At 51.2% G+C, this 23,069-nt stretch overlaps 2 protein-coding genes across 5 annotated transcripts in view; one reads left to right on the forward strand and one right to left on the reverse strand.

Moving 5' to 3' along the window:
- Positions 1–2,486: 2,486 nt before the first annotated feature.
- Positions 2,487–11,599, forward strand: Zc3h12a (zinc finger CCCH-type containing 12A). 2 transcript variants are annotated; one of them, XM_063236092.1, is made up of 6 exons: positions 2,487–2,625; positions 3,326–3,802; positions 7,820–7,959; positions 9,022–9,256; positions 9,824–9,930; positions 10,045–11,599. In XM_063236092.1, exons 2-6 carry the CDS (start codon positions 3,360–3,362, stop codon positions 10,914–10,916), a joined length of 1,797 nt encoding a protein of 598 aa, XP_063092162.1. In that variant the 5' UTR covers positions 2,487–2,625; positions 3,326–3,359; the 3' UTR covers positions 10,917–11,599. The 2 variants fall into 2 exon arrangements, with proteins under 2 accessions (XP_063092162.1, XP_063092163.1); XM_063236093.1 differs by lacking the exons at positions 2,487–2,625; positions 7,820–7,959 and having other exon boundaries at positions 3,663–3,802.
- Positions 11,600–17,317: 5,718 nt separating this feature from the next.
- Positions 17,318–23,069, reverse strand: part of Meaf6 (MYST/Esa1 associated factor 6) — a 29,173-nt gene continuing 23,421 nt past the window's right edge. For all 3 annotated transcript variants that reach the window (XR_010043086.1, XM_063236097.1, XM_063236095.1), the window contains one exon: positions 17,318–22,645. Coding sequence is in view for 2 of the 3 variants with exons in the window: in XM_063236097.1 (XP_063092167.1) it covers positions 22,637–22,645 (9 nt within the window). In the remaining variant the exon portion in view is untranslated. The remainder of the gene's footprint in view (positions 22,646–23,069) is intronic.

The following is a 23,069-nucleotide window of genomic DNA, read 5'->3' on the forward strand; positions in this document are numbered from 1 at the left end:
TGACAGAGAGCACAGGTGTTCAGCTTCATCAGTCTTGTACGGGCATCAGGGGTCAGGGGAACTGGGTTTCCTCTCTCCACAGCCAGCCCTGGAGTTGCTGAGCTTGGGGGACATAGGAAGAGACACTTTGAGATCTTCAGAAATGACCAAGCACCAAGACAGGCCTGAAAGGTAGATGCAGACCAACCCAGAGAAACAGCCGCAGGGCCTGCTAGGCCATATGCACCCTGCACCCTGCAAGCTGGTGTGGTCTCCCCATGAGCAAGCTATACAGACAAGATGGACTGCACAGGGAGGGCTACGTGAATTCCAGCCTCACAGGTTCCTGGACCCTGGGCTAGTGACTCACCAGTCTCCAAGTGTCCACATCCTCAATTCTATAGCTACATTAAGATGTGTACAAGAATATACAAAGCACACTTTTCAGTAGGAAAAAAATAGACACACAGGTGTGACGCAACACATTTGTAATCCCAGCACTGTGGGAAGCCGAAACAGGAGGATCTCAAGTTCAAGCCCAACCTGGACAAGTTGGCAAGACCCTGTTTCAAAATTTTAAAAAATAATTTTTAAAAAAGGACTGGGAAGTAGCTTAATACAGAAGTCCTGTGTTCAGTACACAGTGCACATGCATGCACACACACATACACACACACACACACACACACACACACACACACACACACACCTTGGAAATGATATCCAACAGGTAAAAAGATAAAAAAACCAGGTGTATATTCATAAGATGGAATACTATTCAGCAAAAAAAAATAAATAAATTACAGCTACACTGACAATAGAGTGGGTTTTAAAAACATAATGTATGTGATAAAAGTCACATAATTATAGAATGATTCTATTTACATGAAATTTCAAAAAAGACAAAACTGAACTATAGTATTTAGAGATTCATACAAAAATGACAAGGACTTTGGCAAGGCAACAACTAATGCAAGTTCAGGAATGCAGTTCCTCGGGAAAAGGGAAGGAACTTATGATGGGGCACCTGGCAGGCCTGGAGGTACTAGCACTGGCCTGCTTTTTAAGTTAGATGAAAAATACATGGGTCTTTAAAAACTTCCCACTGTCTTTTCTTAAGTACTGGGGATGATACTCAGGAGTGCTCTACTGAGCTCCCTGCCCCTCCTTTAGACAATGCCTCACTAAGTTGCCCACATTGGCCTCAAACTTGCTATCATCCTCTCAGCCTCTCAGACAGACACCTGGGATTACAAGCATGTGCCATCACATCTGGCTAACTGCTATCATTCTTTTTTTTTTTTTAATTGGTACCGGGGGTCAAACTCACCGCTGCATGCTTGCAAGGCAGGCACTTATGCCGCTGAGCTAAATCTCCAGGCCCTTCTGCTATCACTCTTTAAGTTGTACATGCACAGGGGTACCTAACGTATCTTTTACAGTCACAATTTTTTACTTTAACATAAATAGTGCCTTTGCAGGATACATACTTTGGATAATGCAGTGATACTGTAGTTAAAGTACCAGCATAGAGTAATAAACTCGTTTAGTGTTTCAACTCCATGGGCCTCATGGAGCCCATGGGTGCAAGTTTCCCCATGAGCATAATGAGCTGTGGCACTAAGGGGCTTTGTCCTCCAGCTTGTGGGTTCTGAGTTCTGCCTCACCCTCCCTGCCTCCTTGTGCATACTGGTTCTGAGGTTTCTAGCTGGGGCACTAAACCTTTTCTGAATTTCCCAAACAAACAGCACAAGCATCTCCGTCCTCCTCGTGTAAGATCTAAGGAGCTGTGCCCACAGGAAGGTCCATGCCCGACTTGGGAACCTACAAGCACCCTCGTGGAGGGATGGATGCTGGTGGGACAGATGAGTTTTGCAGCGTGGGCAACAGTATTCTTGACAAACAGGGACTGGATGTAATGTCCCTGCCTTCCCTGGTTGCTCTCCTCTGTCACTGCAAGGCACCGTCCTTTGTCCTCTGTCACTGGGCATCAGCTGGCTGTACCTGTCTTTCTGTGTTGAGAAAGTTTTTATTTCAGAAAAAGTATGCCTGGTCCTGAGTGGCGGCCCCACCTCAGGGTAACCGCCTCAAGTCTTGGCCTGTCGGGTGTCCCAGCTCCATCAGAGAAATGCCTGACTGGTGCACCTGTCTTTAAGGCGCCACCTCCCACGGCATGTGGACCAATTTTTGTGTGCCTGATTCACTCGATGCGCGCAAGTTCCTGAGTGTCGAGCTCCTGAGTGTGAAGGGTCGTGGCTGTACACGTCTCGGTGGCTCCGCAGCGCTCCTACACGCATCTCGGCCCGCCGGTTAGTGACAGGTGCGCGGCCCTGGTTCGGTCTGAGCCCACTTCACGCCGTCAGCAGGTGCTCTCTGCGCTCTGCAGGCCCGCGGAAGGGGCGGTGTTCCAGACCCGGAGCGGCTCGGGGCGGGGCGCGAGGGGCCGCGGGGGCGGGGCCGGGCCTCGGGGGCGGGGCCGGCGCGCGGGGGGCGGAGCAGGAAGGGGCTGTGGCCCTGCCCGGCTTCCGCGTCACCGTCCTTAAAGCATCTGCCCCCGGCCGGTCACTGAGGCGCCGGCGACTCGCCCCCCCGGACTCGGCCCAATGGAGACGCCGCAGCTCACGCTCGCGGCTGGCGCGCGGAGGGGTGAGGCGCGCGGCGCGGGGGACGCGGGTGGCGGGGTCCGGGCGTGGAGGGGGTCACCGACGGGGTCCGAGCAGGGGGCGAACCTGGGGCCGGCCGCGGGCCCCGCCGGTCCGCAGTTGGAGGAGCCCAGGGCTGGGGGAGCGGAGAGAGCGCGGGTCTCTGGGCCCCGACAGCGTTGGCGTCACCGGCGTCCGGCGGCCAACCAGAGTCTCCCAGCAACTTTTCTCCGGGCGGGTCACCCCCGAAATTTGCCCTCTCCCGGCCTGACAAGTGACCGGGGGCCCTAAGCCTCCTGAGCAGGGAAGGTTGAGTATGGGAGGGGCAGAAGAGGTAGACGGCCTCGTCGGGGAAGCCCCTCCTCCCCTAGCGCACTTCCAGCCCCGGGTTCCCATCTGTGAGCCCCGCCTGAGTCCCCTGAGTTAGCTTGGGGGTGAGCTTGGGGGTGGAGTCAAATAAGTTCCGACTCTTGTGTCACCAGCAAACAGCTGGGTGACCTTGAGCCAGTATCTACTGTCCGTGCCTCGGTTTACCCCCTTTATATAACGGCAGTGGTAATCCCTAGCTGGGAGAGTTTTGAAAAAGACAGCCTGGGCTGACACACGGAGGAAGCTGCACTGTTCAGTGTTGCCCCAAACTATGGAGTGGGAGAGAAGATGAGACAGTGCTGGTCCCCACCCCTAACCCTGTGGTTCTCCCACAGGAGCTGTGGCGGGTGCCTTCCGGGAGCCTGAGATATGAGCAACCCTTGTGGAGAAAGGCCCATTCGGGAAACCAGTCCGGCCATGAGTCTGTGGGGTCTTGAGGACTGCAGCAGCTGTCGGGGTACCCCCCAGCTGGCCTCAGAGTCTGCTGCCAAGGATGCCTCAGCCTCTTCCGAGCTGCAGATGAAAGTGGACTTCTTCCGAAAGCTAGGCTATTCGGCCTCTGAGATACACAGCGTGCTGCAGAAGCTGGGTGTCCAGGCAGACACCAACACCGTGCTGGGGGAGCTGGTGAAGCATGGTTCAGCCTCTGAGCGCGAGCACCAGTCCTCACCAGAGCCCTGCCCACAGCCTCCTTTGGTACCCCGCGGCGGGGGCACCCCCAAGGCTCCCACCCTTGAACCCTCACTCCCAGAGGACAAAGAGGGCAGTGACCTGCGACCGGTGGTCATAGATGGAAGCAATGTGGCCATGAGGTATGTGTCACTTCCATGAAGAAGATGCATGGAGTGGTCCGCTGCTTTTTAAAGGGGCCTTGGTCTGTGGATGGCAAGGACCTGGGTGAGGTCATCCTGTATGCAAGGGACTCCCTTAAACCTAGTGATGTGTTCAAAGTGGGCTTTGTAGGAATGTCACAGGATAGCAGCACCGTGAACAGTATCACACTACTGGTTAATGATGGAACAAGGATTCAAATCCAAGTCCTTCTCTGTCCCCAGAGTTCACCATATTCTGTGGGTGGTCTCCACAGAAAACTGAGAGACTAGCCCTCTCAGTTTTGATTCCTCCTGCTTGATGTGAGGCAGGCCCTGCACGGAATTAACCGTGGGCTCAGTTCTCTCAGGAGCCAGCCCCAGAAGTGCTCTGAGTCTTACTTCCTCATGTGTAGGATGGAGCTAACCCACCCCCCAAGTGGTTATTGTGGGCAATGATGCACATATAGTCTTAGTAAACAGCAGTTGCCATTATTATTCAAGGGCTGGATTGTCTGAAACTTTCTTGTCCCTGGGCTCTCATGGAAGAACGCTTAGCTATTGATACCATTATAACCATGACCAGGAGTAACCTCCTGGCTGGAGCTGCCTGGCCATGGGGGTGTGCCTGCGTGGCCTAATGCTCTGGCTTCAGGTGACCCATGACTGGGCTGAACTCCTCGCTCGGTCTCCCAGGGCCAGAACCAGGACTCAGCTTTAGTAATGTCCCTCCGTGGTACTTGGAGGGCACAGGGTGGCTGAAGATGGAGGGTGAGGCCGCAGCTGCTAACCTGAAGGAGCCCTAACTTCTCACTTCAACCCAGGCTCCACCCTCCAGCCAGCTTTTCCCAGTTCCCTGCAAGGTGGCTGGTGAGTCAGGAATGGGTGGTTTACTCACAAGGAAAAGTTCCTGTTGGCATAGACAAGGGGAGACCCCGACACAGGGTGGAAGGTAGGGAAGGCAGTTGTTGCCCAGTGGCATCTCCCAAGTGGGCTACCTGAGGCTGCTATGACATCAGCTTTTGCCCAGCCTGGCATTTGGCCCCACCTACTCACAGCCAAGCTGGGGTGAGCTGTCCAGCTGGTCCTAGTCCAGCTCAGCAGGTATGCAGGTGAGCCCTCTTCCTACCACCTTAGGCCAGTCTTCCAACTCTGAAATGGGCTGATCCTGGATGAGGGTCTGAACAACACTGGTTTTCGAGTCAGAGGGTTGCAGATCACAGCCTGTCCTTTGAGAGCTAGGGGTCCACTCTCAGGCTATAGCACAAGTTGGACTAGGAGCTGAATGCTCTGTGACTTCTTCCCCTGGGGACCCGAGCCTGGAGTGGCTGTACCTGGAGACTGTTATGTGCTGCCTGTGTTTGTATCCTGGCAGGAGGAGGGGCCTGGAGGTGGGGAATAGGCAGGGTATTGGCAGAATGTTCAAGGGAACCAAGCTGAGAGATAGAACCACCTGCCTGCCTGCCTGCCTGCCTGCTTGCAGGGGGTTTCTGAGCCGGGGCAGCGGCTACAGGGGAATTCCAGCCTCAGACTTCCTGTCTCAGCTGCTGCCGGGTTCCTGCCCTGCTACCCCCTCCCCCCAAGGGCAGGCGGGTTGGTCCCCACCATATGCAAATTGTGGGGAAATTCACCTCCGTTTCCTTCTACGGGAATTTTTCTCCACTAGTCAGGCCCAACCCAGGCAGATCTTTTCACCTGAGGAGCATGGTCCAACCCTGCCTTTGGTCCTGGGGCACCAGCAGCCAAGCTGGAGTCTCCCTCTACACAACCCAGAAGTCTGGCTAGCCAGGTTAGAGGTCAAACCTTTTGGACCAGTGGACTCAGTGGGGGAAGTGGGGGTCAGAGAATGTCCAGTTTTCCTGTGACTGGCCCCTGCCCATCAGCCCAGCTGGCACAGCAGAGCTTCCTCATTGCAAGGAGAAGGACTGAATTAGCTGTGGGGAGAGCTCCAGACCTGCTGGGTTCTGCTTCTGGCTGGAGAAGAGCCCTCACTGTTTCCTGAGGGAATGTGTCTAGTTCGAGGGCAACAGACGACACACTTGGTCCCAGCCAAGATTTCAGTGCCCAGAGGCAGTACTCGCCTCCGGAGCTCTGGCATCCCTTGAAGTCCCAAGATATAAAAGTGCTGGCCAGGAGGGGCACGTGTATACACACGATCATTACAGGAGGAGGCAGGTGGAGCATGTGCCTTCTGTACACTTGGCACAAGGAGCCAGCCACACCCCACGAACCTGGGAAGGCAGAGCATAGGACCCAGGGAGGGTGGCAGCACTACAGACCGGTTTGCCAGAGCCATCATTTCTCCTGACCCTAACGTGTCCCCTTTCAACAAGCTTTGTTCAAAGCTTGTTGGGGCTTGGAGTTTTTTGTTCCCAAATAAACTTGAGTCTTCTGGTAGGGTCAGCAAGGCAGTCCAGACCTAGGTCTGGTTCCCATCTTTTAGATCTAATCAGGTGCCCTCGGCCAAGTCTCAGAGCCCTCTTTTCCTTCACTTGAGGGTACCCTCTGACCTCTACTGCCCCTCAGGCTAGGTCCCTCTCTTGGTACCAGTCCAAGCATCAGCATGCAGAGTGGTTCTGGCCACCAGCTGTGCTCACCACTGTTTCTGCTGTGTGACCTTGATGACTAATTACCTTCTCTGGATCACAGTTTCCTCATCTGGACCAAGGGGAAAGGGGACAGGAATGACAGTCCTCTCCTCGTGGCTTTGCAGATGGTCCGGTGTGAAGCACTTAGAACAGCCTGGTTCACAGCTCTCAACAAATGCTGACTTTTCTCAGCGCAGGCTGATGAGGCTGGGGTACCAGGCAGTGCTGCAGGGGCAGACTTTGTCTCCCTTACCACTGACACAGACCTTTAGACTCTAAAGTCCCAGCGTCACCCCCAAACAGCCTGCTTGCCCCCTCCAAGTGCCCTGCCGCCTGCTCTACCATCTCTTAGGACTCCAGCTATCATTGCCCCCAACCTTCCAGAGTCACACAGGATGTGGTCTGTCCTGGACTTGCCTCTTTTGCGTAACATGTATTCTGTTTAATTTGCCAAATGTGCATCTGAGTTGTTCACCAAGGGACCAGTGAGAGGCAGGGGCTGCTGGGGAAGGACTCAGCCCAAGCCTGGCCTCTCCATTGCCAGACCAAGTTTGGCCTCGAGCCAGTAGGAAAGTTGTCCCACTGGCATGGCCCAACTAAGGAAGCTGCAGGCTGCTGGGCCCATTTTTCAGACAGAGAAACAGAGTCAGAGCCAGTGACCACCATCTCAAGGCTTTTCTCTAGACCCAGCAACTTTTGAGGTGAGGTCTGGTCCCAGACCAGGGGAGGGAGGGCGTTCAGTGTGCCAACCCTCCTAGGGATTCTTGACCCTGGAGTGGCTTCTGACCATCTGTCTGCCTCAGTCGCACCCTGCCCAACAAGGGTGAGGAGAGCAGTGGGGGAAGGGGCTAGCATTGCAGGGAATCAGTGTATTCTGAGAAAGGCAGTGGCCTTTCACTTTCATGGTGACAGCTCCTCAAGGCTGGGTCATTTCCTGCCAGAGTGGAAGGACCAGCCCCTTCCCTGCGCCCTCTGGGGTCCAGCCCAAGGCTCTACACACAGACTGAACTTTAATCCGGAACAATCGGGTTTCTCTCCAGTGTTAGCCAGACTGGTGCTTCCCCCACCCCCTCCTAGGGGAGGTGACTCAGGCAGTGTGTGTGCACATCTGTGTCCCTGTGGTCCCTGTGGCTCCCTGGGTGGGGCAGGAACCGGGAGTCTCCCAGTACCTTCCCACACCCCCAGGTGTGTTGCAAGCAGCCGACCCTCCTCCACTGACCCTCCCCCGCTGTAGGGAGCAAGCACTACCAGATTCCTGGGTGGATCCCCTCTCCAGGAAATGGAATCTCAGGGAAAGTCCCCAAGCTGGGTCCAGACACTGGAAACCAGCAGAGGGCCAGGGCCTGAGACCCTGTGCTCCTCAAGAAAGCCAGCCTCAGAGGTAGCCTATAGCTACTCTTGGGGGCTGACCTACCCCTCCTCTCTCTCCCAGCCATGGGAACAAGGAGGTCTTCTCCTGCCGAGGCATCCTGCTGGCTGTGAACTGGTTCCTGGAACGGGGTCACACAGACATCACGGTATTTGTACCATCCTGGAGGAAGGAACAGCCTCGGCCCGATGTACCCATCACCGGTATGTGGTCACTCTGCCACACGGGCCCTGTTTCTCCCCAGGAGAGAACTTGTGGGCAGGGCTAGCAACTTCTAGATCAAGCAAGGTCTAAAATTTCTTTCCCCAGTATTTTTCTATGCCCAGTAGCCCTGCTGTGAATAGTGGTCACTGAAACACATCTTGTCCAATACTCTGCCTCAGACACAGGGCACATCCCTCATCCTACAGGTGGTATGTCACTCAGCATCCCCAGTGGCAGAGAGGCAGAGTTGCTTAGTAGTTAGAACTGTGGGCTCTAGGCCAAGACAATCACAATTAAAATGCTAACTCTGTTAGCTGGGTGTGGTGACACACACCTGTTATCCCAGCACTTGGGAGGCTGAGGCAGGAGAATTGCTGTGAGTTCAATGCCAGCCTAAGTTACGTGAGTTCAAGGCCAGGTAAGAGTCTGTCTCAAAAAACCACAGTGGTTCTGTGACCCAAGCAAAGATGGATCAGCACTGCTGTAAGCAACTTGCTCTGCATCTTAGAAATGGGCTGGGCTGGGGGTATAGCTCAGCAGCATAAGCACAAAGGTCCTGAGTTCAATTCCTAGCTTAAAAAAAAAAGAGAGAGAGAAAGAAATGGGCTGATCTCACCCCACTCCAGCCTTGGGAGTCAAAACTGAGGTCTGTTTCTCTAGATATCTGGAGATGTGGTGACAGGCTGGCTGGGAGCTGTGGGTTCCTTTCAAATGGAAGCAAATGAGCCTTGTCCTGCCTACCATGGGACAGAACCCAGACCCTTCTTCCCAGAACCCACCAGGACAGTTGGGGAGAACAGCCAAGGTCTAGGCACTCCTGACTTGGGCAGGTCCACAGTCCAGGAGGGAGAAGCAGAGGGCCAGTTCCGGGCTCAGAGTGCTCCACGAGAGGGCTCGCAGCCCGGTGCTTGGTGTTCTTGGTCTCTAGGCAAACTATGGCCTTGGCAGAGCTGGTTTTGACTCCTTGTTTGTGAGTCAAGCCTGGCCACTAGAACCTTAGGGAGCCTAGGGTGTGGCTTCAGGTCCCAGATGCACCATGACATGTATGCTGTCATCCCTAGACCAGCACATCCTACGAGAACTAGAAAAGAAGAAGATCCTGGTGTTCACACCATCGCGGCGCGTGGGTGGCAAGCGGGTCGTGTGCTATGATGACCGCTTTATTGTGAAGCTGGCCTATGACTCTGATGGGATCGTAGTCTCCAACGACACGTACCGGGACCTCCAGGGGGAGCGGCAGGAGTGGAAGCGCTTCATCGAGGAGCGGCTACTTATGTACTCCTTCGTCAATGACAAGTACGTTCTCACCACAAGGTACCAGGCGGACTAGGGGTCTGCAGGGGCAGCCAAAGCCACCTGTGGAAAGGTGGGCTGGCCCTGCTGGACCCTGTGGCCATAGAAGGCATGGTGTGGGCACCAGGCAGCACTGGGAGTGAGACTGACCACAGGCAGCAGGCTGAGTGGGGCGGAGCTTTTTGGATTGGGGAGTGGAACAGAAGACCTGGAGCCTGGATAGTACCGTGTTCAGGACAGCCTGTCTGAGCTGCCCTGTCTGAGCTGCTTCTGTCCAGCAGAGGCCACTGGGGACCCATGTGGCTGAGACTTAAGTTACTCAGATTGCAGCCACTAATGGCCTCAGAGAGCTCCTGGGCTTGAAAGTGCCCTCAAGGTGGCCCTCTGGATTGGAGCACCCCCCTCCCTTGGGGTGACCCCACTAAGACCTCAGAAGAGCTCTGGTATGTGCTGTGGACAGGGTTGGGTTAGCATTAGGATTAGCAAGGCCAGCCATTCTGCCTGTGCCTTCGCCTTTGGAAGCTGCTGCGTTTTCTCCCACCTGCTGAGAGTCCCTCTTGGCCTCCACAGGTTCATGCCCCCTGATGATCCCTTGGGCCGGCATGGGCCCAGCTTGGACAACTTCCTGCGTAAGAAGCCACTCCCTTCCGAGCACCGGAAGCAGCCGTGTCCCTACGGTATGAGAGCCAGGTCTGCCCTCCATCGCTCTCCTCACACCCAAGCCTGCCTGTGTCCCCGTGGCACACAGGAAACCGCCACCTGCTCAGAGCCCCTCTTCCTTTCTCTCCCAGGGAAGAAATGCACCTATGGGATCAAGTGTCGATTCTTCCATCCCGAGCGACCGAGCCGCCCCCAGCGCTCTGTGGCTGATGAGCTTCGTGCCAACGCGCTCCTCTCACCCCCTAGGGCCCCAGCCAAGGACAGAAGCAGCCAGCGACCTCCACCTTCTCAGTCGGGCAAGCTGCCCACAGAGGGTGACCAGAGCAGCCTAGATGGGAAGAAGCCAAGGTCCCAGGCAGCCCCAGGGGCCCGCCAGGAGGGTCAGACACAGAGCTTTGCCCCAGCGAATAGGAGCCTCCCACACAGCGTGGGAGGTGGAGGCAGCTTTGGGCCCACAGACTGGCTCACACCAACCCTGGACTCCCTCCCCTACACCTCCCAGGACTGCCTGGATTCCGGCATCGGCTCCCTGGAGAGCCAGATGTCAGAACTGTGGGGTGTGCGAGGGGGAGGCCCTGGTGAGCCCAGCCCACCTCAGGGCCCCTATACTGGCTACCATACCTTTGGCTCGGAGCTCCCAGCTGCTCCTACCTTCCCTGCCTTTGGACGGGCTATAGGTGCTGGTCACTTCAGTGTCCCAGCTGACTACAGTCCTGTGCCACCTGCCTTTCCTCCTCGAGAGTATTGGTCTGAGCCATACCAGCTGCCCCCACCCACCCCAGTCCTTCAGGAGCCCCCAGTCCCAGGCCCTGGGACTGCCAGGGGTCCCTGGGGCAGGGCAGGCAGCCTGGCCAAAGAGCGAGCCAGTGTGTACACCAAGCTGTGTGGGGTCTTTCCCCCACACCTGGTGGAGGCTGTGATGAGGCGCTTCCCACAGCTCTTGGACCCCCAGCAGCTGGCTGCTGAGATCCTCTCCTACAAGTCCCAGCAGCTCCATGAGTAGGTCTGCCGTGCGGCCCACAGTGGGCACCAGGCTGCAGTCTGGAGGTTGGATCTAGCCCCGAGGTCCTCCCTGCAGGCTGGACAGAGGGAGGACTCAAATAGGGATGGGAACCCCCAAACCAAAGATACTGTAGGATTGGTTCTGGCCCACACAGCATCTCCAGCTGTGGCCTGAGTGGGTCAGAAGTGATCACCCTGTTGATACACATTGTATCTCTGTCATTTAAGGAGACGCTGCCTGTAAGGCTGTCAGTCCGTGGCTGAGGCCCAAACCCTCTTCTCTCTCAGGATGGGGAAGGAGGCCTGGGGGAGCAAAGGCCCAGGCGGGGGCCCTGTGCACCACCCCCACCTCCGCCCTACCCCTGGGACGCCAGCTCCACTGGCTAGTTGGGCACTGTGTGCCTGCCCTGCGAGGCCCTCCTCTAAGCCAATGAGGCCTCACTGTGCTCTCGGGGCACAAGGCTTCATGTCAGTAAGCAAGATGCTTCTTAATAATTCACCTCTGTCCCCTCTGTCCTCCGTCCCATCACCCCTGCCAGGGGTTCAGGGTCCTCTGTTCCCACCCTTGCCCGTCCCCCAAAGTGGGAGGACACATGTATGCTGTGTACAGGTATAAATTTTTAAGTATTTTAAGTGGGAAGTCCTACCATAATACATCAATAAAGAACCATGTGAGCCTTTTAAGAGGTGGTCATCTTTGTATGCTGGGGGATTCCAGGTATTGCACTTGGGTGACAGACATCCACAGAACAGCCAGCTGATCTACCTGCACCCAGGACGCCACACCACACAGCTCTTCTTTCTTAAGAACGTACCCAGTCCCTTAAGGCTGGAACATCTTTCTGAGGCCTTGGCCTGGGCCTTAATAGATGTGGTCCCACAGGTCCCAGGGGCTCAGGGAAGTGTGGGGAGGCGTGGTGTCCTGGGGGCAGGGTTGGACTGTTTCCCTTCTCAGTCATGACCAGAGCTTACAGTAGGAAATGACCTGGCTGGGATGGGGAGCTGTAGGGAGCTCAGCTTTGACCTCTTTCACCCAGACATTGCAGGGGGGAGGGGGGCCTGGATGTTGCAAAGCAGGGAGGAGACTGCTGGGTAGAAAAGCCTGGAGAGGTGATGCCAGGATGACCTCTTGGAGGTTAGGGGCCTTGGTCCCGAATTCAACCTGCTCTGCCAATGACTGTGTCTCCTGGAGCAAGTGACTGTCCCTCACTTGATCTGCTTCCTCATCTAGGAAATGGAGATAATGAATATGGCAGGGTTGTCATAAGGCTCACATGAGATCATACGTGCTGCATACGTGACCTGATGCCTGGCCCACAGTAGCAGCTCACTGAGAGGCCGCTAGTGTCACTGCCTGTGGGCTGTGTTCACAGGGCTTTTCCGTCTGTCCTCCACCTCAGACTTCTACACCCAGAGGAAAGCAGCCAGGCAGAAAGTTATTCCCACCCATCCCTCTCCAAATGGCAATAAATGTTAAATACATAAGTGAAAATGGCTATCAGATGATGCCCCAAACAAATATGATCAGCCAGGGGGAATGGGAAAGTTTTTAATTATTAGATATTTGAACAGCTCGCCCGATTTGTGAAGCATTTATAGTATCTGTATTTTCTTTTTTAAAACCTCCTTTTGGGCAGTCTGTGGGAGACAGAGCCACACTGGCAATCCCACCTCCTTCTCCACCCTGAACATGCTCTAGCAGCCTGAGCCTAGGGCAAGAGGGTATGTGGTATGGAAAGGGCTTTGACAAGCATTAAACTGATGCCTCCTACATAATATTCCTCAAGGTGTTCCTGTGCCTGTCGGTCCCAGCCTCCTCAGGAATTTTTTTGGCACAAAGAAATACCTATTGTGGACTTATTTCCATTTTTTTCCAATAAAGAACTGTACTCTAGATTAAAAGGCTATTTATGGACCTCTGTTTTTTATGGGACAGGAAGCTAAAATACCGGACCATCCAGTTCATTATCAGCCACGTGGCAATGCCAGGCTGGGCAAGACCTTGAGTGCTGGTCCCCGCATCTAAACCCAAGGAAGGGAAAGGACGCATACACCAGTGTGCAGTAACTTGGCCCACTGCCGCGATGGGATGGTGGGGATGGTGCCCTCAGCTCCGCAGACCTTGTAACCCCTTAGCTTTACAACATTTACAAGGAATTTGGAGCTGAAGTGACCACAGTGTGGAGTTCAAGGCCTCGGGGTGGGGGGTCACCTGAACGGAAAGAAGGAAGCTTGCTCACACCCGCTCCTTGCCCAGACCTGAGCTGGTGTCTTGCTAAGTGGGTGTGGAGAGGTTTGATGGGGGATCCTACAGTAGGCCGGAGGATGGGAGGATTAGTCCCAACTGGCTGTGCCTCAGGTAAGAAGCTATATCTAGCCTTGCTGGCTCAGATAGGTGTCAACAAGGACTGTGGAGCAGGTGCCAGCTAGACCTGGGCCCCGGGAGGCTTGGGCTAGTACGCTGCCTCCTACGTCCTGAGCTTGCATCCTGTTTTCCTAACAGGCACAGCCGATCGGGCCAGCCACCCAGTGTTCAGAGCCTCCCTTCCAGGCCTCTTTCTCAATCTGGCTTCCAGGCAGAGCTATTCAGAGGCTTCCAGGCCCACTGCCAAGAGTGCTTCTTTCTCATGACTTTTGTTTTTAAAAGTCCTCCCAATAGCCCCTGCCCAACAGTCCACTCGAACAGCTTAGACGGGTGGTCATTTACACAGTGCTCCTCCATTCTTTCCAGCGCAGGTGAGAGAATACCTGTCCACATGGTGCCAGCAGGAGGAGCAGAGGCCGGAGTATGAGCCACAATCACCAGCTGGGTGGGCCTAGGCAACTGCCTTCCCTCACTGGCCCTCAGCTCCCTGGGCCACTGCACCTCCACATATGAGCTTTCAAGATGGCAGGGACTGAATGTCCCTCCTGAAACTAAAGCTGGACACTTGTGCGGGAAGGGATCAGATTCCAAGTCAGCTGCCCTGCGTGCTCTTTCCTCTTCTTGTTTTCCTGGTTCCAGGAGCCAAGAAGCTGGTGGGGAAACTAGTGAGTATGCAAATTCCTACACTGTTGGGAAATGATCTGGGGAAAGGACAGAGGACAGCCTCCTGCCAGCCTTTTCTCACACCCCCACAGCCCTCCCCACCTCGCCCTACAGCGCAGGGCCTGAGCCTGATTTTTCTTGCAAGTTCTGTCTTGCAAGGGTTAACTGCCCCCCCCACACACACACCTTGGGGCACAGAAGCCAGGATGACTTTTGTCACTAAGATAGGAAACTCCAGCCTACCTGGCTGAGACCAAATCAGCACAAGAGGGGCTGACATTCCCCGTCTCTGGGTCTCCCTGCCCAGTCCATCTCTATCCCACTCAGACTAGGGCAATCTGGCAATCCCTGAGGATCTGGGGACCAACAGCTTTGCAGCTTTGAAGAACAGCCCTCCCGAGGTTTTCCCAGTGCTGCTAACAACACAAACATTACTAGCTTCCTGCAGGCTGGGAGGGTGGGTAGTGGCTGGGAAGAGGCCAACACTCCTTGACACAGCTACCATACTTCCTCCCTCTTCCCACTGGTCGACCCTTGGCCTGGCCTCTTCTGGCCTCTCCCCCTGGGCTGAAGGTAAAGCCTGCACAGAGGGCAAGGCCTCTGCCCCCAGGGAGCTGCTGGTTAGGCCTCGAACACAGAAAACAGAAGTTGGGTGAGGGGTGTGGAATAATCAGCCTGAGCCCAGGCCCAAAGGGAGGCAGCCAAGGCCTTCTCAAACTCTGGCTCACTCTTTTTCCCTATGCTTGCCAGTGTAGGTGGGAAAGAGGTGTAAGAACCTGTTCCTCGGACCTCCTAGCGCACGGGAAGGGTGTGGGAGATGTGGCTGACAGATGCAGGAAGTGAGGCCCTGCAATTAAGGAAACCCAAGGCTTCCTAGACAGTGGCATGTAAATCCTTCCAGCTAGTTCCTGGAGGGGGAGGAGAGCCAGGCTGTCACCTCTTGAGGCCCCTCTCAGGCAGCTGCTGCTTAAAGTGCTCACCAGTTAAGAAATGGCAGTGAGTATTAGGTGGGAGGAAAGGCCAGGCACCTCATCCCCCTAAACTGACCCTTTGCTGGCGGGTCAGCAAACGGAACTGTCCAAATGCCTGGATTCCAGCTGCTCATCTGAGGCTAAGGACCACACAGTGCCCTGCCACCTGCTGGCTCCTCCTGGGACTACTGCCCAAGGAGTAGGGGTTTACCTAGCAAGGTGATCACTAGCACTGGTCTGAAGTAATGAGTCTTGGAGACAAGGATCTAGGTGAATGATGTGGAACTTAAAGTGCTAAGGCAAAAGTAAGGAATTCTTTTTATTTTTCCCCTTCTACTTTTAAGTGATTTCTCTTGTGTTTGTGTGTGTGTGTGTATGTGTGTGTTACTGATCACTGAACTCAGGGCCTTCACACTAAGCTATATTCCCAGCACTTTCATTTTTTAAGAGAGCATCTCACTAAATCCCTAAGTTGCCCAAGCTGGGCTGGAATCTGCAATATTCCTGCTTCTGCTTCCCAGTGCTGGGATTGTAGGAATGCATCACATCTGACCAGCAAAGTAGGGATTTCTTAATGGCATTTGCAGCTCTCCCTAGATAAAGGCCACTATCATGCTCTTGATAAAGTCCAGCACTCCAGATAATTCCAAGTGTTCCAGGTGACAAACTACTCAAGGAAATCCTCAGGTTGGGGGATGTGCAGCCTATTGGCAGAGCACCTGGCCAGCACATGCACGGCCCTGGCTTTCTCTAGTATGGAAGGAAGGAAGGAAGGAAGGAAGGAAGGAAGGAAGGAAGGAAGGAAGGAAGGAAGGAAGCAAGCAAGCAAGCAAAGGAGGGAAGGGAGGGAGGAAGAGAGAGAAAGAGAGAGACAGACAAGACACAGACACAGACAAAATCCTGTGATCTGGGGAATGAGAAAAAGGAAGGAAAACACAATCATCACACTTGCTATGCTCACAAGGAGATGCCCTGTTACTGTGGCAGGGTGTGGGGAAACAGAGTCCAGTCCCCATGAGGAGTGTTGGCACTGGAGGGAAAGGTGTGCTCCAGGTCACCTAAAATGTACTACATGTCCTTTGCCTCAGCAACCCTTCTGCTATGCTTAACCATATGAGCGCACATGTGCAAGACGAAATGTGTCAGGCTATTCACCACAAGGCTGTCTCAGACAGTGAGAGACGGGAAACAACACTAATGCCTTCAACAGAGCATTGGTTAGGTAAATTTTGGTGCACGAGTGCCATGGAATATTAAGGAGCCAGCAAAAACATGGTAACTGCATTTGGGATGTGTTCTAGGCTAGACTGCTAGATGGAAAAAGCAAGGGTAGACGAGGACCCAGTGTGCTACCATCTCTGTAAACAGAGACCTGCATGTGTGTCTACTGCCCATCCATGTACATAGCTCCCCTGCAAGGACACACCAACACCTGTCTCTGGGAAGGGGAACTGGTGACAACCAACAGGAGTACTTGCTTATCACTGATTTGAATATATGCTATTTGCATGTTGCTGTGGTCTGAATGTCTGTATTCCCCCAAAACTCTGTTAATCTTCTAACTCCAAGGTGACAGGGTTAGGAGGGGAGGTCACTGAACATAATTCAATCACAAGAGCCACCTTAGAGTCCCATGACTGGGATTAGTGTCTTGAGAGGCCTAAGGGAGAACCAGCTCCCTCCACTGACTCAGAAATTGGGCCTTCAACACACACTGACTCTGCTCATGCCTTGCTCTTAAATCTCCTTGTCTGCAGAACTGTTGGAAATGTTTTTCATAAGATCACTAGTTTATGCTTTTTTTACAGTAACTTCAATAGACCAAGACTACTGATACACAGATAAATACATTAAAATTAATAAATTATTGTGAAAATGAATTATTGTGAATTCCTAATTAAAGGAATTCCTAATTAAGGATTCCTAATTAAAATTAATGAATTATTATGAAGGTAGGAATGTCAGGCTGGGGAGGGCTGTATTAGCGGGGGTCTCTAAAGTTTATTCTTTTGTTTGCAGTACTCGACATTGAACCCAGGGTCTTCCATGTCTTAGAAAATGTATCTTATTACTTAGATGTATATAGTCAGCCTTTAAAACATTTTTTTAAATTCCATCATGGCTACAATCCTAGTACTTGGCAGGCTGAAGCAGGAGGACTGCCACAAACTCAAGGCCAACCTGGACTACAGTGACTTTAAGGCCTGCCTGAACTACAGAGTGAGACTCTGTCCACCCCCCAAAATTTATTTCAGACAGGGCTGCACTAAGTTGCCCAAGCTGGTCTTGGAGATACTTTGGCCTCCACCTCCAAGTGGCTAAGATTACAGGTGTGTACCACCATGCCCAGTTCAAAGTTTACTCTGGCACACAAACAGTAAAAATTTGGAATATACACCCTGCTAACACATACAAGTTTATTTTTAAACCATGACAACTGCCATTTTTTTATAGATCAAAACAATTTGAATATTAGCAATCTCTTGTGGTTCAACTTAATATTCATAAATAATCTACATGGACTAATAAACTAACATTCATGTATATTACACAAGCACATTCGAAGTGAAGAGATACAAAGGGCTGAGCCCAAAAGTGAACACACATCAAAGGCTGAGTCCATTCTTCCCATACCCAGTCACCCTACACCCTCCCGTGAACACTCTGCCCTATGTAAGGACCAGCATCCACTCTGATACATCCCTGTCGGGTGACAGTTTCTCTCTACCAGGCAGTTTTTTAAAGTGGAAACTGTTTTGAAGCATGAAGTCCGCCACTTAGAAGGTTGAGTACTCTTTCAGATTGACCCAGGAAGCAAAATTCCAACCCCTCCTTCCTGCACCTTAACGTCTGTCACGGTTCTGGCACTCAACAGGACACCTCCTTGGAGAAATAAATGGACTTTCTCCTCCCTGCACAATTTAGTCTGGGCTTCAGATGTGAACATTTTTTGTTTTTTATTTGCATGAGAGCCCGAACCCAGGGCCTCAACACCCCTCAAGCAAGTGGTCTACACGGAGTTGCATTCCACCACCACCACCATCCATCTTTTCTTTAAACTTTTAAAACAGGGCTCACTAAGTTGCTCAGCCTGGCCTTGAACCTGTAATTCTCCTGCCCCTGGCTCTTGAAGAGCTGAGCTGACCATCATCATACCCAGCTTCAGGTTTGAATTTTTAAGTACAACAACGCCTCAAGAATTTGGAATGAGAATGAGGGACAGAAAAGTTAGCATAAATGCAAAACCCAAGAGTCCCAAAATACCACATATGGCTGGTGCATGATTAGAATCCCAGCCCTAGGGAGCCCGAGGCAGGAGGACTGCCACAAGTTCAAGGCCAGCCTTGGCTAGAGTCAAGGCCAGCCTAAATTACAGCGTGAGACCCTGTCTCAAAAAACAAAACAAAAACAAAAACAAAAACAAAAAACCCTGAACGGTGACCACTTTCAAGAACAGGCTACTTAGCACTCATTTCAATTCTCTTATTAGTAAAGGCAGCCATGGCAAGATGACTCTTTACAGAACAGAGTACTTCACAGTACCTAATACCCAAAAGCTGAGGCCTGGAGATGGAAATGATTCTGATGCCTGCTTCCTACGCTTTCAAAATAAGGATTTCTTCTAAACAAACAACATAAACCCAATTATGGGAAATGTTTAACTTATGTAATAACTCATGACTCCTCACATTACTTCCAAGCCTAAGACAGTGAGATGCCTCTCCAGATGGGGGCAGCAGCTCAGAAGCGCTTGCTCTCCCAGCCCACCCTGCCCTCCCCCAGCTCAAGCTTCCCTGCAGTCCCTCCATGCGGCTCCAGTGACCCATCTTTGACTCTGTGGGTTGTTCCTGCTCTCCACCTTCTACTTGTGGCGGTCGGATGATGCTTTGAACATTCAGAGTCTAAAAAGAATGAACAGCCTCAGTCTGTGGAAGAATCCACCCGAGACCTCACGGAGCTTTTTACTGACACCATCTTCCCGGTAACAAGAATGTTACTAGAAAGGGCCTGGGCTTTTTCTTTTTTTCTTTCTTTCTTTCTAATATCCCATAACTATCAAAAGAAGCAAAGGACAACCTAGTCCCAAGAGTGGAGAAGGACAGCAAACATCCCTAAATGTCCTCAGTCTTCCAGGTCTTTGTCCTTCTGGACTGGAAGAGAAGAGGGCCATGTCCCAGGAGGCAGTCTCTTCATAGGACTCTAGTTCTTTAAACCAATTCATTTTCTATCCTTGTAAAACGCAGCCAAAGTACTGTTCCAAACACAAGTAATCCAGTGATGAAAGAACCAGAAGCAAGCACCTTCTCAGGAGTCCTGATGGCAAGTCCAGCTCAGGAACTGCTGCAGGGCAAGACAGGAGGACACAGGTGGCCCAGAAGACTAACTCCATCAACAGTGTCCTCTGACGATGTAACCCTGCCCTCCTCCTTTTCTTCCCATTTTCTTCCTTTCTTTGAGACAAGAGTCTCACCAAGGTACCTGGGCTGGACTGCCTTTGGACTAGGTATTCTCCTGTTTCTATTTCCTAAGTGCTGGGAATGACAGATCTGTGCACTACAACTGGTTAGCACCTTTTAAAATCAATACTTTGATCAAGGACATCACCTCAACCTAATCTTAAAGTCAAGCAAACTTAACTTGATAACCAAAGTTCAGTGTCACAAGCATGGTACATGGCAGGTAAGGTCCCTTTTTCTAAAGGACCCTAATGTAGGGGAACTAAGCCATCTCTCACAGCTTGAATACTACCAGTCAGGTTCACACAGCTTTGTAATCCCAGGATTCTGAGAGGCTGAGGCAGGAGGATTGCAAATTCAAGCGCAATCTCAGCAATTCAGCAACCTTTTTAGTGAGACTCTGTCTCAAAACTTAAAAAGGGCTGGGATGTACTGAAGAAAAAAAAAAAGTAAAAGGGTTTGACTACCTCCAGGATCCCTAGCAACTTACACAACATAGGAAAACGGCAACATCCCCTCATCAGTGGTTAAATTTTACTGGGAAAATAAGTATAAGCTAAGCAGCCTGTTTCTAACCATGATTTTACACATGGTAGATACGCTTTTGAGTAATTCACTTTTAGGGGCTGAGCCTACAGGTAAGCGGTACAGTGTCCATCTCACGTGGATGAAGGCCTGGGACTGATATTGAGCACTGCAATAATAAATAGAATACCTAAACTGTTTTGTTTTTGGAGACAGGGACTCACTATGTAGTCGAGGCTGGCCTTGAACCTGCCACATAGCCCCTGCTGGTCTTAAATTCCTGCCTCAGCCTTCTGAACGTCGGGACTGTAGGCATGTGCCACTATACCTGTAAACACACCTTTTAAAGAGCAGTACAAACATCGCTAGCAAATGCCAAACTATGAGGACCAGAGGTATTTTAATGTCTGTTGTGTGCTTTCCTGACACCCTACTCCTGCCTCGCAGAAAAGGGGAAAAACTAACATACGATATAGAAAGCTCCTGGGATTGGTTTGTTTACTTTTTTTCAAAGAAACACTCTAAACAGAAGAAATTATTTCCTTAAAAACCCTGACATTAGAGTTCTGCTACCAAAGCCAAAGCCATCTAAGACTATCGCACGGTTTAAAAGAAATAGTAAGTTTCCCACCTCACCCCAACAACAGTAAAAACTGCAGCCCATCTGACAAGGTGGACTTTTTCTGCTAATAGAATCCACTCCTATCCAACTCCATGAATATCATCACCATGACACCCTCCTCATAAAGTTACTGGAGTAATTTAAGGACCAAGGCTAAACAGACTGAAAGGAAAGACAAGACCCCAAAACTTAACCCTAACACTAACTCACAGGGCAGGATTTAAATCAAATCAGTCTCAACTTTGCTCCTTATCAGTGTCTTGGGCGGATGCAGCTCAGCGGCACAGTGCCTAGCTGGCAAGCGTGAGGTTGTGAGTTCAACAATCCCCAATGCCAAATAAACAAACACACAAACAATGTATCAGCAGCCTATTGGGGACTCTTCGGAAGGAAATCCCAATAAGTAGACTGTATCCTAGAATCTCTAGGGGTGGCGCCCAGACAGCAGCACTTTTAGGCTTCCCAAGTACATGATCATGGCACTAGACAGGTAACAAGCATTAGCATATTCCTCAGCCACAGACCCCACAAGGAAGATGTTCTTCTGGGCAACACTGGCTCTCACACCATCTTTCACTTCATTCAAGAACATTTTTAACTGGCCATGGTGGCAGGTGCATGTGTAATCCCAGCACTCATGACACTGAAGCAGGAAGATCCCTGTGAGTTTGAGGCCAACCTGAATTGCAGAGTAAAACTGTCTCAAAAAAGACCCCCCACCCCCAAAAAATCGAAGGAGCTAAGGATATAGCTCAGTGGCACAAGTGCCTTTCTGGCAAGTACAAGGTCATGAGTTTGATCCCTGGAACAACAACAACAACAACAACAAAAAAAGTAAGAAAAAGAAAATTTTCTGTTACCAGCTATTTTTCTTTTTTGAGATGGGGTTTATGCAGTTCAGGCTGACCTTAAGTTCACTTTGTAGCCCAGGCTGGTCTCGAACTCACAACGATCCTCCTACCTCAGCCTCCTGAGTGCTGGGATTACAGGTGTGAGCCACCATGCCCTGCTTCTGTTATCAGTTTTAAAAAAATCCAACAGACAAAAAAAAAAAAAAAAAAAAAAACCAGGGTCTTGCTATGATTCAGGCAGGCCTCCATCTCAGTGATCCTCCTGCCTCAGCCCTCCCTGTGCTGGCATTATAGGACTGTGCCACCACACCTGGCTTGGTATAATTTTTAGTCTTTTCACCACCCTGATGATTTTTGGAGCATTATTTAATCAGGTGAATACCAGCAAAAAGATAAGATGGAAAAGGAAGATAACTTCCCTAAGCCATGATACAAATAAGTGGAAAAAAACAATCTCAGGTTTAAAAATAAAGTATGAAAAGTCAAGACCTATGAATTTTATTTATATAAAAGAATTAAAATATCTTTTTTAAAAGGACTGATTAAACTTATAGTTTTCAGCTCCTCCTGTTACTTGAACATGAAACTGCTTCCAATTCAAGAGAGATTTAAGATAAGTAATTATTAAATACACATTCTTTACCTTCCCCTTGCAAAAAACCAGAGCCCAGTTTCCCATTTTACTTATAGTAAACCACATTCTTTTCAGTTAAGAATATCAGCAAGTGCATGAAACAGATCATCAGATATGTCAGCAGGAAGGTATGAGCTGTACAAAGGCATTACAGAAAGGCCCAGAAAGGAAGATGGTAAAAATAACAATAGGAAAATAATAAATTACAAAATAAAAGAAGAGAAATACCAGATATTTACAGCCTACATGAGAAATGTGACTTGTGGTCTACATTCAGCATCATATAAAACCAGAGAACAGGTTTCAACAGGGAACACAGATGTCGCTGGGACCAGCCAGGTTAGGGGAGACATTCACTCTACGGGAGAAAGGCACAGAGAGCACTGTGCTGGGATTACAACCAAGTCTTGCCTCCCTGCAGTTCTGTTTCTAAAATGACACAAAGCAAACGATGCAATGTCTTACAGAAACAACTTGTCACCACATTTAGAGTAAACTATTCAGTCACAGGCACTGGGTCGGGGAGAGCAGAGGTGGGAGGCCACACGCTCAGATGAGGGATGTTTATCTGTGTGAGGTCGGAGAAGGGAAGCAGGGCTCTACAGCCTGGACGCTTCTGTACTAATGAGTCTTCTAATAGTCCTGAAGAGAAAGAAACAAAAGTCCCAACTTACTCTCTGCAGAACACTGGTTTGACCCTAAGGAAAAAGCAAACCTACTAAGCAGCTGTCCTAAGGAATTGTTCTGTAGCTAAAGATTGTATTTCATCAACTGAAACATCGATTCCGCTTAGTAGAACACATAAACTCACCAGCCAGGAAAAAAATGACAGAGATAGCTAGTAGCAACTATTTACTATTCACTCAAAGGGATTTTGTATTTCTTGCTGGGCATGGTGGTGCATGCTTGTCATACCAACGTTCTGAAAGGCTGAAGCAGAGGGATCACAAGTAAAAAGGGCGAGAGATACAGCTCAGGTCAAAAGCCTGGGTTCAATCCCCAGTACCAAGAAACAAAAACAACCCAGAAAGTGTGAACTCTCTCCAAAATAAAAAGTAAATATCAT

The sequence above is a fragment of the Cavia porcellus genome, unplaced genomic scaffold, assembly GCF_034190915.1.
Source record: "Cavia porcellus strain 051 isolate PalLab524CR breed Dunkin Hartley unplaced genomic scaffold, mCavPor4.1 scaffold_25, whole genome shotgun sequence".
In the NCBI taxonomy this organism is placed as follows: domain Eukaryota; kingdom Metazoa; phylum Chordata; class Mammalia; order Rodentia; family Caviidae; genus Cavia; species Cavia porcellus.

Excerpts from the sequence above, each read along its gene's own strand:
- Zc3h12a (XM_063236092.1), top strand. The coding sequence starts at position 3,360 with ATGAGCAACCCTTGTGGAGAAAGGCCCATTCGGGAAACCAGTCCGGCC. Across the intron at positions 7,960-9,021 it reads GCCCGATGTACCCATCACCG|ACCAGCACATCCTACGAGAA; the intron begins GTATGTGGTCAC and ends TGTCATCCCTAG. Across the intron at positions 9,257-9,823 it reads TACTCCTTCGTCAATGACAA|GTTCATGCCCCCTGATGATC; the intron begins GTACGTTCTCAC and ends TGGCCTCCACAG.